This window comes from Bos taurus, chromosome 13, assembly GCF_002263795.3.
Source record: "Bos taurus isolate L1 Dominette 01449 registration number 42190680 breed Hereford chromosome 13, ARS-UCD2.0, whole genome shotgun sequence".
Taxonomy (NCBI): Eukaryota; Metazoa; Chordata; class Mammalia; order Artiodactyla; family Bovidae; genus Bos; species Bos taurus.
Genome location: NC_037340.1, coordinates 66246095 through 66260052, shown reverse-complemented (window position 1 = coordinate 66260052; position 13958 = coordinate 66246095). Strand labels below are relative to the sequence as shown.

Below are 13958 nucleotides of genomic sequence, written 5' to 3'. Positions count from 1 at the left end.
GAATGTGGGTCCCACCTCGTTCAAACTACTGCTCTCCACTTGGAGAAAAGCTATAGGCTATCTTCCCAGAAAATGTGTCTAAGCATGGAAGCATCACGTTTTTGCACAGAACTGCAGGAAACGCACAGGCTTCTGCAGTCTTTATCTAGGGGCGCTCTAGGGGTCCAGAACTCTGCTAAGAATTTAGTTCTACTGAAACCCAGCTCTGAAGGAGGCAGTCTGAGTATGTCCTCTTCAGGTGGAGCAGCCTTCCCTCCATCACTCAGCCCAGTCTCGGTGTCCTCCTCGAGCCACATGGGGGTCTGCAGTGAGACCAGAGTCTTCTAGTCCTCTGCCCATTAGTCTGTCCGTCTCCAAGAGAGTGAAGGAACGGAGACCCCAGTTTTGTCTGCATGGCACTCCTGCTCCCTTGGGAACTGACTTCCCACTCCCCCACAGAGGTCACACCACAGGATGCTCCCCTCTCTCACACTGGCCACAGCAGTCCCAAGCTGGGTCCCAGGTACAGCTCCTTCTCTGGGGATTCTGGAACTGGGACCAAGCAGGAAGGCAGGCTCCAGAGGCTGCAGGTGAAAGATGCAAACTTGAGAATCTGTTAGTGGCCATGTTGTATCTCATCACAGGGACAGCGAGCAGAGGAAGGAAGGCAAGAGAAGTGAGAGACAGGAGACGCACAGGAGGGGAGGCAGAGGGGATGTGAGTGATGGGGTCCCACCCCTTCCAGAGGCCCAGTTGCATCCCTGCTCAGGGAGACCACCCATATCTTTTCAGTATCTCCACACTGCATAAGAACTGCCTCAAGCAAGCCAGGCATGCCTCAAGTCCAGGCCTTCCCTGAATCTTCATTTCCCTTGAAAGGCTTAGCAACTCATTCTTAGGGTTTCGAGAAGTAATACTATGTTGGTTAAAAGAATCCCCAGGTCTCCATCCCCAACTTCTTGCCAGCTCTTCCCTTCCCACTTGGGTGTCATCTGTTATTACAAACTTGACACATAGAGCGGAACACCTCCTGTGTGCCCCAAATCGGTTTGTGCTTCAGGGAGACAGTCTAAGGACCAGTGGCTGCATGACAGGATCACCTGGGCACTTGAAGAAATTTCTGATCCAAGGCTTCAGAGAACAACTGAACCAGAATCTCCACGGGTGCAGCCGAGGCCTCTGAAAATTCCCCAGGTGGAAACAGCCAGATAAAGAATCACAGACCAGACCAAGGAAAGGCAATTCACGATAACGCTCGCCAGTCCCTTGCTCACGGCAGACATCAACAAATAATTTCCTTACTCTGAAGCCTAAAAGCAGCCCCAGAATCCTTTCCACCATGGCCGCCATACAAACATCAGACTGAGCATGAGAGATGAAACACCGCTGCATCCTGGAGCTGACCGAAATGGTACAGGATCTACCTTCTTAGATTTTAGAACCTGGCCTACGAGGAAATGCTTGGATTAAATGTGGCCCAGGCCCCAATCAGGCTCAACCAAATGTTTGTTTTCTCGGGTCTTGGTTTAATGAGGTGTCAATGAGAAAACGTTATCATCTGGCTTAGGATTCTAGGGGCTTTGGTTTTAATTTTACAAATTAGTTCTCGTTCCCACTATAGAAAAGAAAGGGGGGTGGGGTGGGAAGCATTTCTCTGTGTTCCTTTTTTCCTTCCCTGATTACCCCCAAAAGAGCTTTCAAATAATCTGCTAAGTATTGAAATACTGAAGTCATAAACTAGTTGCAGAAAATCGGCTTACTGGAACAACAGGAAAGACATTCTTTTGCCTTTCAAAGCCTTTCCCATCATCTAGAGCCAAAAATATTATCTTCTGACCCGAAAAGCCACTAATAAACCTTGCTTCTATAGGCTAAGCAAGAGGCATGATTTTCCCCTAAGCAATGTGGCTGAGAGAACAAGACTGTTCTCTGGGCCCCCCAGCCCATATCCATCCTCTCCCACCTCCTTGTCACCTTCAGCTTCCAGGTACTTTGCTCCTGCTCTCAAGCTGCCTAGAGTCCCCACAGCTGTCCCCATTCCCACAGGCTCCTTTCCTCCACAAGAGCACCCCAGCCCCAAGTTAAAACCCCTTTCTTTTTCCCTTCCTATCCAAATTCTAGTCACAGCTAGCGGCTGAGCACAATCTCTAACCACAGTCTTAGCACTCATTCTCTCTTCGTAGAGCTGTTTATACACACAGAATTGGGTGTTTCTTTTCCATTTACTTAAGAGTTTGGGAAAAGCCTGCCTTATGGGGGCATGCAGAGGAAAGCCAGCAATGGAATCCCTGCATAACTGAGGACCATTTTCAGGCATGACGCATTAATAAAAAGTCAAATTAATGGTACTATATTTTTTGCTACTGATCCACTGAAAAACCAAAAAACAAATAGAAACAAAAAACGTAACACAGGAACCTTCAGTTACAAAGATAATTCATTTGTGTTCCTTATTCCCCTAAACTTGAAGATAAAAGAAAATGAGATGTTTTGTGCCACATTTGTATTTTAAAACATGAGGCTATTACAGAGTAAAGTCAGTCAGAAAGAGAAAAACAAATACCATATATTAAGGCATATATACAAAATCTAGAAAAATGGCACTGATGAACCTATCTGCAGGACAGGAACGGAGACGCCGACATAGAGAATGGACTTGAGTACGTGGGGAGGAGACGGAGGGCAGGAGATGGCAGGACGGACTGAGAGAGTGGCAGGGACATACGTACACTCCCATGAGTGAAACAGAGCTGGTGGGGAGCGGCTGCAGCACAGGGAGCTCAGCCCCGTGCTTTGTGATGATCTAGAGGGGCAAGATGGGGGGGAGGGAGGCTCAACAGGGAGCAGACAGTGTACATATGGCTGATGCACAATACTGTACAGCAGAAACCAACACAACACTGTAAAGCAATTATATTCTAATTTTTTTAAAAAGATGAGGTTGTTGATACCAAAATCAAAGATGTCACAAATAAAGAAAATTAAAGGGTGATATCACTGATGAACACAGTGACGCAAAAATCCTCAACACAGTATCAGCATACCAAATCCAACAGTATGTTAAAAGGTTCACACACCATGACTAAGAGAGATTATCCCAGAGAGGCAAGGGTCAATCAACATGATATACCATATTAACTGAAGAATAAAAACCATATGAACAGAGACCCAACAGATGCAGAAAAAGCTTTTGACAAAATCCAACATCCATTCATGATAAAAACTTTCCAGAAAGTAGGCACAGAGGACATACTTCAACATAATAAAGGCCAGATATGACAAACACACAGCTAATGTCACACTCAATGGTGAAAAGCTGAAAGCATTTCCTCTAAGATCAAGAAAAAGGATGCCTACTCTCACCACTTTAATCCAACACAACACTGGAAGTCCTAGCCACAGCAATCAGATAAGAAAAAGAAATAAAAGAAATCCAAATTAGAAAAGAAGTAAAATTTCCCTGTCTGCAGATGATACTATCTGTCTACCATACATACAAAATCCTAAATAGGCCACCAGAGAACTGCAAGAGCTCATTAGTGATACAGAAATCTGTTGTATTTCTATACATCAACAATGAACTATCAGAAAGAGCAATTAAGGAAACAATCTCATTTACCATCATGTCAAAAAGAATACAGTACCTAAGAATAAACCTATTAATACCTAAGGAGGTAAAAGACCTGTACTTGGAAAACTATAAGACACTGACAAAAGAGATGGAGGATGACACAAACTGATGGGAAGAAATCCCATGCTCTTGGATTGGAAGAATCAATATTGTTAAAATGACCATACTACCCAAGGCAATCTACAGAATCAATGAAATCCTGTCAAAATACCAAGGGCATTTTTCACAGAACTAGAGCAAATAATTTTAAAACTTGTATGGCAACACATAAGACCCCAAATAGCCAAAACAACCTTGAGAAAGAAGAACAGAGCTGGAGGAATTATGCACTCTGACTTCAGACTATATAAAGCTATAGTAATCAAATCAGTATTGTAATGGCACATAGATCAATGGAACAGAACGGAGCTCAGAAATAAACCCATGCTCTTATGGTCAATTAATTTACAACGAAAGAGACAAGAATATATAGGTGAAAAGACAATGTCTTCAATAAATGGTGCTAGAAAACTGAAAGTGAAACAAGTAGTGTTTATTAGGAGGAAAAAGAGTAAGTATGGACAGACACACAGGTGAGCTCAGAGAATTTCACCTTCATGGTGGTTTTATTATAATCACTTTTATGGGGCATTTCTTCCAGGTTTTCCTTCAGCCAATAACCTTACTTTGCCTGGTTCTGAGTCTGTACTTGGCATCATTATATTTCAGGGCCCTTCCATGTGAGCCCACGCATCTCTTGGCCAAGATGGATTCTAGCGAAGGGGCCTATGGGTAAGCTGACATCACTTACTACAAGCTGACATCTCCTCTCGTTACCTCCAAGGAGCCTTTCTGGCTATGTGTAGTTGAGAAAGTCTCCTTGACTTTGAGAATGAGAAATATGTGGTCTTTTATCTCTTAACTGGGCAGGCTCAGCCCTTCTCTCTCCTGCTGTTTTGGAGTAGCTGTCCAGAGGGGAGAAACAAGCTGTTCACCCAGAGGCCCATCTAGCTCTTGCCTCTGCTCCACATTCCCTCCTAAGAGACCTCATCCTCTCTCATGGCTTTAACTATATCTTGCTGCTAAGTCGCTTCAGTCGTGTCCGACTCTGTGTGACCCCATAGACGGCAGCCCACCAGGCTCCCCCGTCCCTGGGATTCTCCAGGCAAGAACACTGGAGTGGGTTGCCACTTCCTTTACCAACACATGAAAGTGAAAAGTGAAAGTGAAGCTGCTCAGTCCTGTCCGACTTCTAGCAACCCCATTGACAGCAGCCTACCAGGCTCCTCCATCCATGGGATTTTCCAGGCAAGAGTACTGGAGTGGGGTGCCATTGCCTTCTCTGTAATTATATCTTGAAGTGAAGTGAAGTGAAGGGACTTCAGACAGTAAAGAGTCTGTCTACAATGTGGGAGACCTGGGTTCAATCCCTGGGTCGGGAAGATTCCCTGGAGAAGGAAACGGCAACCCACTCCAGTACTCTTGCCTAGAAAATCCCATGGATGGAGGAGGTTGGTGCAGGCTGCGGTCCATGGGGTTGCAAAGACAGACCCTCCTCCTCATACAGACCAGTAGATACAACTGCCTACTTGATATAATCACCTGGACATTTTAAAGGCCTTTGTTAAAAACTGAACCCAGCATGCTCCTTCCCCAGATATATAATCTCCAGAATATCCTGTTAAATAAGGAAACATGTAAAACTGTGTTTAGTATCGTTTGTACATCAAAGGGAGAAAATAAATGAATAAATAAATATCACACACACATTACATTTGCATACACCTTCAGAAAAAAGAAACAAAAGGGGGATAAATCAAATAAAAATGGGTGCCTACCGGGGAGGAAGGGGAAAGGGTGCAAGATATACAGATTCAAGGAGATTTCTGTAACTGCATCCTGTTACACAGTTTTGACTTTGGCAAAATTTGTAATATAAAAGTTTACATAATTTTAAACTAAATCAAAAGGAAAAACCTCTAAAAGTGAAAAACAAAATGAAGCAAATCAGTGTTATGTCATGGTGGGAGTATACCAATGTGAAGAAAAGGCTTCTAAACACAGTACTCTGAATATATATACATCCCAAACTGGGACACATTTGGGGGCCCAGAAAGAAACATAAAGAAATCATGAATTTCATTCTAAATCTTACTGTTAATAGAGAAAAATAACATAGTTATTTGAAAGCTATAATAAGTATGTTTCAGGTGTGCTGAACAAAGTTTACATTAAAAAAAAAAAGTAAACTGCTGTCCTTAGAAAACCCAGCTTGCAAAGCTGGCCCTTGGCTGACATTTGGGAAACTGGATTTTGGGTGGTTCCCACAATTCCCAGAACTGATAAGAATGGCTCACTATGCCTAACCTGTCTGTGGAAACAACATGGTTTATGTTGAAAACCTGCCTTCCTGCTGGAAGTCTGGAATTTTGGTTTGTGTTAGGCAGAGGGTGCTTATGTGATCTGTCCCCAGTAAAACCCTAGGCAATGAGTCTCTAATGGGTTCCCTTGGTAGACAGTCTTTCACACAACTGGATGGGGTTCCCATTGAAAATCAAAGCTTTATTGGTCAAGATTGGAGGTTGCTAGAGTCCAAACTCACAACTCTGAAAACTAATAGAGGGAAAAAATCAAGCATTTATCCTGCCTTTTACTATGAACAGCATTTCAGACTAATCATATAGGTGTGACAAAAACATCTTCTTCACTGAAGAATTCCAGGTAATAAAATGCAGAAGGAAAAATGGCTCTAAGCAATGATCAATGGATGCTAAAACCATTTAGGTGAAAGAGGGATGAAGATTTTGTAACAGAGGGATCAGCTATGACCACCTGAACCCACGGATATCTTAGAATCTCTATATGACAGACAGACACTAACTGCCTGTTGATTTCAAAGAACAAGACACCCACAGCACTAGCTATGAGGTGGTCTCACTAAACAACTGGACCTGAATTGAATCAAGCCTCTAGACTGCACTTCTCATTGACAGAAAATACGAGGAACAAGTTGAACATGTCAGATGACACCACACAGAAGCAATCAGCCAAATCCTGGATGTGGTGGACGATGACCTACCTCCTCCAACAAATCAGTGTCACGAGAAAAGTGAAGGTAGGGTGGAGGAAGGAGGCTGTAGAGCTACAGAAATACAGACCTAATGAATAAAAGCCGAAATAACAAGAAAGTCAATCTGATTACATCACTCTTCTTTAAAAGCCCTGGGCCCCCACCCCCACTCTTCTGGCTGTACCTCTCATCACGTCCCCTCTGTGCTCTGGCCACAGTCACCTGCATTCAGGGGTGAGCCCATTCCTTCATTCCTTGGGTCCCTACACATGCAGTTCCTTCTCCCTGGGAGAGAAGTGTAAGTTCAGGTCCTCCCCCTGTTACACACCTTCTCAGTACCCTGTACAGGGAAATGTGTATATTTGTTTCATATCTGCCCTTCTCCCAAAGACTAGAAGTTCCTTGAGGGCAGACACCACATCTTTCAGCAGAGTCTGACACATGGTAAGTAGGTACTAAATAAAAATCTGTTTCTCACACATGCAAACAAACAAGGTATGAACCACATGGCCAGTGCCACCAGGTGGGAATTTGGAGACACTTTAAATCAATCAAGCCCCGCATAATCCCGGCTAGTCTTCACGGCTGTGAAGTCTGTAATTTTCAGGACCCAGAACCCAGCCTGAGGAGCTGAGGCTCACGGAGAAGGACTCACCGCCTCGTGGGACTTGGGAACAGGAATGATGATGGCCAGCACGCAGATGAGCTGGAAGATGGCCCCCAGGAAGAGTCCATACCGCAGCAGGTTCTCCAGGAACGTGGGCTCAGGCACCTCGGGAGGGGAGAAGTCCAGGTCGGAAGCCATGGCCCCAGCTGCCTGCTGCCTGAGGTCCCCTCCAACTCACCGCTCTCCAGAGCCAACTTCTAAATTCAAAGAGTTAATGTCACGTTTCCACAACTGATGTTTAAACAGTTCCACTTACACAAACACGCCCACATACATGCAAGAATATGTAAAGCAACTGTGGTGAAATGTTAACAGCTCTTGAATCTAAATGGAGGATATGCGCAGAGCCACCGAATCATTCTTTCAATTTTCTTCTATGTTTTAAATCTTTTCCAAATATGAAGTTACAGAAAATAAATAAATGTAAACACTTCAACAAAAATCTCAAATCAACATACATTTGCTGAAGGTCTGCTCTGTTTCAGGTTTTCTTTACTTGTTCACTTATACATCCAGTCATTCATTTAACAAATACTTATTGAACACCAAGCACTGAAGGCTGAGCAAAACAGTCTTCTCTTCTCTCGAGGCCAACTTCTAAGGACAGAAGGACAGAGGAAGACAAAGAACTCATCCAGATGGAACATGCCAGCTAGTGGTCACTGTTTGAAAAAAAGCTTCAGAAGGGCATCATTTTATTTTGTATAGAGTGACAGGAAAGGCCTCTCTGAAGACAAGACAGGAACGAAGTGGCGGAGACGGGAAGCGTGAGAGTGAGGCAGGGCGGCATCTCTGGGAAGTGTAGCCCAAGCAGAGAGAAAAGCAAGTGTAGAGGCCTGTGGTCAGGGATATGAGTCCAAAATGGCCAGAGACGAGTGCAGGAGGGAGAAGGAGGAGGTAAGATAGAGAGGAGAGGGACTGACCTGGAAGCACCCTGACACTCTGATTTTATGAAGTCGCCACAGAAGGGTTTTGAGCAGAAAAGTGACATGATCTGACTTACATTTTAAGTAGGGCAAGAATGGACATGAGGAGACCTGTGAGGAGGCTACTATCAGTAATCCAAATAAGAGATGCTGGGGACACAGACGACAGGGGCAGTGGTGGTCAGCAGTGGCAGGTCCAGTCTCAATCCACCTCTCCAGACCCTCCTTTCACCAGAGCCCCCAACTCCTAACACCCTGGTCAAGCTGAAAGACCTGCCTGTAATTCTCCAAGAGCACTGAGCTCTTTCAAATCCTAGGCCTTTACCCAAACTGCATACTCTGCCAAGAATGCCCTCTCCCACTCTGACCGCTTGCCAAATCCCCACTCTGCCTCTAAGGCTGAGCTCATATCACCTCCTGAGCATGCTTTTAGCACTGCCCTCCTCCTGTCCTGGACTGAACTGCTCCCCCTCTACCACAGCACCCATGAGTGGCTTCCTCTGGCCCACCCCAATTTTCTCAAGAAAGGGGAAAAGTTTTGGGAACCAGACCCATCTGACTCCACAGCCCTTTGTATTTTCAGGGATCTATGCCACAAGGAAACTTTCTGCTAAATCTAGGCTGTCTGATATCATGGTCATGATATCACGTGGCTATTGAGAGTTGAAACACAGCTAGTCCAAACTGAGATGGCTGTTAAGTTAGATACACACACAATTTATAAGCGAGGATGATCCTAAGAATGAAAAATATCTCACTAGCAATGTTTTATATTGAATCCATATTGATGGCATGTTGAAAAGATACACTGGGCTAAATAAATTATCAATTTCATCTATCTTAAAAAAAGAACAAAGTTGGAGGATTCACTTTCTGATTTCAAAATGTATTATAAAGCTACAATAATCAAAAGAGTGTGATACTGGCATAAGAATCTAGGGCAATGGAACAGAATAAAGAGCACAGAAGTAAATCCTCACATATACAGTCAACTGATCTCTGAACAAAGGTGCCAAGACCATCCAATGGGGAAGGATAGTTTTGTTAACAAATAGTACTGGGAAAACTAGATATCCACATGCAGAAGAATGAATGGAAGTTAACTCAAAATGTTTCAAAGAACTAAACTTAAGAGCTAAAACTATTAAACTTATTGAAGAAAACACAGGAGGAATCTTTATGACATTGGATTTGGCAATGACCTCTTAGATGCCAAACCACAGGCAACAAAAGAAAAAATAAACTGACTTCATCAGAATTGAAGATTTTTGTGCATCAAAGGGCATTATCAAGAGAGTGAAAGACAAACTGGCAAACAGTTTGGCAGGTTCTAAAAAACTTAAACCTAAAATTATCATATGATCTAGCAATTCCACTCCTAAGTATATATACCCAATAGAATTGCAAGCATGGACTCAGATACTTGTACACCAATGTTCACAGCTACACTATACACAATAGTGAGAAGACAGAAACAACCAAGTATCAATCAACAGATGAGCTGATAAACGAAATGTGGTATATTATATATAAACACCCACACGTATGTTTACTCGGCTGTTGAGATGAATAAAATTCTGACACATGCTACTACATAAATGAATCATGAAAACACAGTTAAGTGAAATAAGGCAGATGCAAAAGGACAATATTGTATGATTCCACTTGCTAGGTACCTAGGAAAGGCAAACTCATAGAGACAGAAACTAGACTATAAGGTTACAGGGACCTGAGGAGGGGGGATGGAGTAATGGTTACTGTTTAACGGGTACAGAGTTGCAGCCTGGCATTATGAAAACGTTCTGGAAATAGTGGTGATGGTTACACACGCTGTACACTTAGAAGTGGTTAAAATGATAAATTTTATGCTATGGATACTTTACCACACACAAAAAAACTGTACCTATTTCTTCTTACTTTTTAAACATAGCTACTAGAAAACTAAATTAAACACGTGGCCTGCGTTATACCCCTATGGATGGCTCTGCGTTTGCCCGAAAAGCTTCCTCCGCTTTGGCTCTGACACTTCGTTGCTCTGCAACATTTTTCCAACATGAACGCGGAGTGACTAAAGGATGACAAAAATGATCTTTGAAGTGAATAGACTGGGGGGTTTATGCAAATACACATGGTCTACCTTTTAACCTAGTCTCTTAGGAAGGTCATGCGCCTGTGCCGACAAGGTGGCCATTGTTCCACGCCACTCCTGTCTCCCTTGGGAATGGTTTTCAAAGTCTGAGGTTCACTCCCCCACCCCCAAACCCTCAGAGCTGGCAGATCTTATCCTCCCAGAAAAGATCTGACTTCTGGAAAGAACCCAACATCATCTGGATCGCAGGGTGGTGAATCAGGTGGAGCCTCAAGCCCAGGAATACCATTTTTGGTCAAATACAAGGTATGACGCTCAGACCCTCGGCAGATTGTTTGTAGTGGCTCAGACACTGGCTCTGAAGTGAATTCCAAGGCGGCTGCAAGAACAGCTTCACGAGAGGAAACATACAGCCAGGCAGGGCACTGCATCCTCATGCTGTGTGCATAGCAAGGCATAAAGAAGGTCTCTCATTTTTCAGTTACACCTCATAAATACACACTTTTTAAAAATGCCCTTGGCCCTAAACTTTACCTTTAAGGCTGTAACCAGCCTAGGGGGTTTATCAATATTTAGATTTATTAGTGTTACTAACAGCAACATTGTTAAGAATATTTCTAATACAATAAAAACATGGGGCCAAGAGTCAGGCTAGGGGCACAGACTCTGCTTCTATTACCAATTAGCTACACTTTGGACCAATCTAGAGACTTATTGATGTTCTCAGGAGCCAAACAACAATAATGCATTCAAAGCTATGATGCATTTAGAGTTTTTTTTAAATAGCAATTAGGCAACACCTAACAAGAGTCATAAAAGTGATTATTATATCCTTTGACTGAGTAACTCACTTCCTGGAATTTACAGTAAGGAAACAATTCAAAAGAAGAAAAAGGCTTCAGGTACAAAAAAAAGAGTTCATGGCAGTGCTATTCAGAATACTGAAAACCAGGAAGCAACTCAAGTGTCCAACAATAGAGAAGCCACGATGTACCGTGATGTTAACCCAATTACGGTACACCATGGCATGTTGCCCCTTGGCTTAAACAGCAAATACAGATGTTGTGTATCAGGCCAGTGCAAAGTCTTTGCAAATTTATATTACATGAAAAAATTAAACAATTACATAAACACTATCACTGCAACCATGTATAAATTGTGATTTCACTGGCTAAAGATCAAAAGAGGCCATAAGAAAATGTAAATAGTTGCTATTAAAAGTGAAGGGGCCATACGTTTTAATTCAGGGGAGAATCTTATTGAAAAAATTAATATAATCTAAAAGAAAAATCCATGCCCTATCTGCTCTCTTCATAGAACTTTTTATAGAGTCTAATGAAATGTTGCCCAGGAGAACTTTCTGCAATGACTGAAATGTTCTATGCTTCTGCTCTCCAATATGGTAGCCACATGTGGCCAGTAAGCACTTAAAGGAGGACTGAGGAACTGAATTTTTCATTTTAACTTCAATTAATTTATAAATCATCACATGTGGTTAGAGGACTCCCAGACTGGACAGCAGAAGTATAACCAGAGGATAGCTGTGGTAATGTTCTAGAAAACATAAAATGCTCTCTACATCCTGTGTCTGCTTTAGAACTCCTGTCTAGTTTTCTCTGCACCCGTACTTTACTTCCTCGCCCGCCTGCCTGGATTTCTGGGTTTTCCTTTCCTGACTACAGAAGTCACAAGAGTGCTACTCATCCTTTGGCTCCCAATGAAGAAGCTCTTAGCTCTGACTCCGTGACAGGCTTTGCTCCCCGACCCCCTCCACTGTCACAGCAGATCATCTGCTAGATGAGCACAGTGCTTTACAGTCTAACTCATTCAATTCACAACCATTACAGACAGGGGGTATCACTAATGAGGATGAGGAAACCGAGGCTCAAAGAGGTTATGTGGCCTACCCAGGGATTACTTGGCTGACAAGGAGCAAAGTCAGGATTCAAACTGCCTGGTGGGTAAGACTGAAACTTACCTGGGGGTCAATGGTTCTCAAACTGCAGGTTTTGGCCCATTAGTGAGCCATGGAAACCATTAAGGGGCTTGCCGCTGACACTTTTTAATTTTATTAACCAGTATAATAGACAATATCACATTAGTAAGGGTGAGCATTATATCTTGAAGCTTTTTTTTTTTTTTCCAGTTATATCCATCTACATCCCAGCATGCATGTTCTGGGTCAAAATTCATTTCTTATTGTTTGAGAAATACCACACAGTCTAATATTCTTATTGTTCCACTATAATAAGCTCCTGAGGTAGCTGGGACCCAGGGTCCATTTTGAGTTTGTTCCAGGGACTGACACAAATATCTGGTAACTGATCAAACCTGTGCTTGGTTCCCATCTTTAAAGAGCAGCCTCATTTAACAAGGGGGGGGAGCTGAGAGGCACGGGGCCTACGTAGGCTCGCCCACTGAATCAAGGCAAAGCTGAACATCCTGCTATGTCTCTAACCCTGTGGTGCTCCAGACTTGCTTAAGAGCAAAGGTTTGGTTTGTTTGTTTGTTTTTTAACACATGGGGATACTCGTACCCCCACTGGAATTTAATAAAAAGTACAGACTCATTTTGGAGAAGGAAATGGCAACCCACTCCAGTATTCTTGCCTGGAGAATCCCATGGACAAAGGAGCCTGGTGGGCTACAGTCCATGAGGTCGCAGAGTTGGACACAACTAAGCAACTAACGCACACACACAGACCCATTTATTATCAAACATGGAAAATAATTTCATAAGGTCATCAGACCCCTTGAGGCTCATCCATGAATATCAGACACCAGTGGTCTGAGACATTCATTAACTGAACACAGAGTTACTGAGTCCCAGCCATGGAGTTTCTATACAATCAGAGGCACCCAAACACAAAGATATAATGTAATGTCGGCAGTGAGTAGTATGAGAAAATATAGAGAGGGAGGTAAGGAGTGCCATTTTATATGAGGTGGTCAGGGAAAGGCCACCCTGAGAAGGCAACATTTCAGCAGAGGCAAAGAAGAAAGTGAAAGAACAAGTTATTTCAACATCTGTTAGGTACCCCAAGACGGAGGAGAACAAGGGATAAGGTCTGAGGCAGAAATGAACTTTATGATCAGAGGAGCATAAAGTGAGCAGCTGTTTAAGACCAGTAGGACTCTGGGTCAAAGGGCAGCCACTGGAAGGTTCTTAGCAAAGAAACATCATCTGACTCATTTTTAAAGGGTCCCTGTGGCTGCTGTATTGAGAACAGATTGCAGAGGGACAAGAATCTGAAACAGGGAGACTAGTTAAGAGGCTACTATACTAGTGGTAAAGAACTGAGTCCTCTAGGCAATGCAGGAGTCCCGGGATCAGTCCTTGAGTAGGGAAGATCCACTGGAGAAGGAAATGGCAATCCACTGCAGTATTCTAGCCTAGGAAATCCCACAGACAGAGGAGCCTGGTAGGCTACAGTCCATGGAGTCGCAAAAGAGTTGGACATGACTTAGCGACTAAACAACAATTATTAGTCAAAACGACACATCTGCACCAGGCAATGGCACCCCACTCCAGTACTCTTTCCTGGAGAATCCCATGGACGGAGGAGCCTGGTAGGCTGCAGTCCATGGGGTCGCTAAGAGTCGGATACGACTGAGCGA

The 13958-nt window shown here is 43.4% G+C and overlaps 1 protein-coding gene across 13 annotated transcripts in view; it reads right to left on the bottom strand.

Annotated features, from left to right (window-relative positions):
- MANBAL (mannosidase beta like) overlaps window positions 1-13958 on the bottom strand; it is a 28442-nt gene that overhangs the window by 11264 nt on the left and 3220 nt on the right. For 8 of the 13 annotated variants that reach the window (XM_015474195.3, XM_015474197.3, XM_025000890.2 and 5 more), the window contains 1 exon segment: window positions 7315-7523. The exons of 1 other annotated variant lie outside the window; for it this stretch is intronic. In XM_015474195.3, coding sequence (XP_015329681.1) covers window positions 7315-7464 — 150 coding nt within the window. In that variant the 5' untranslated portion in view covers window positions 7465-7523. 13 annotated transcript variants of the gene reach the window in all.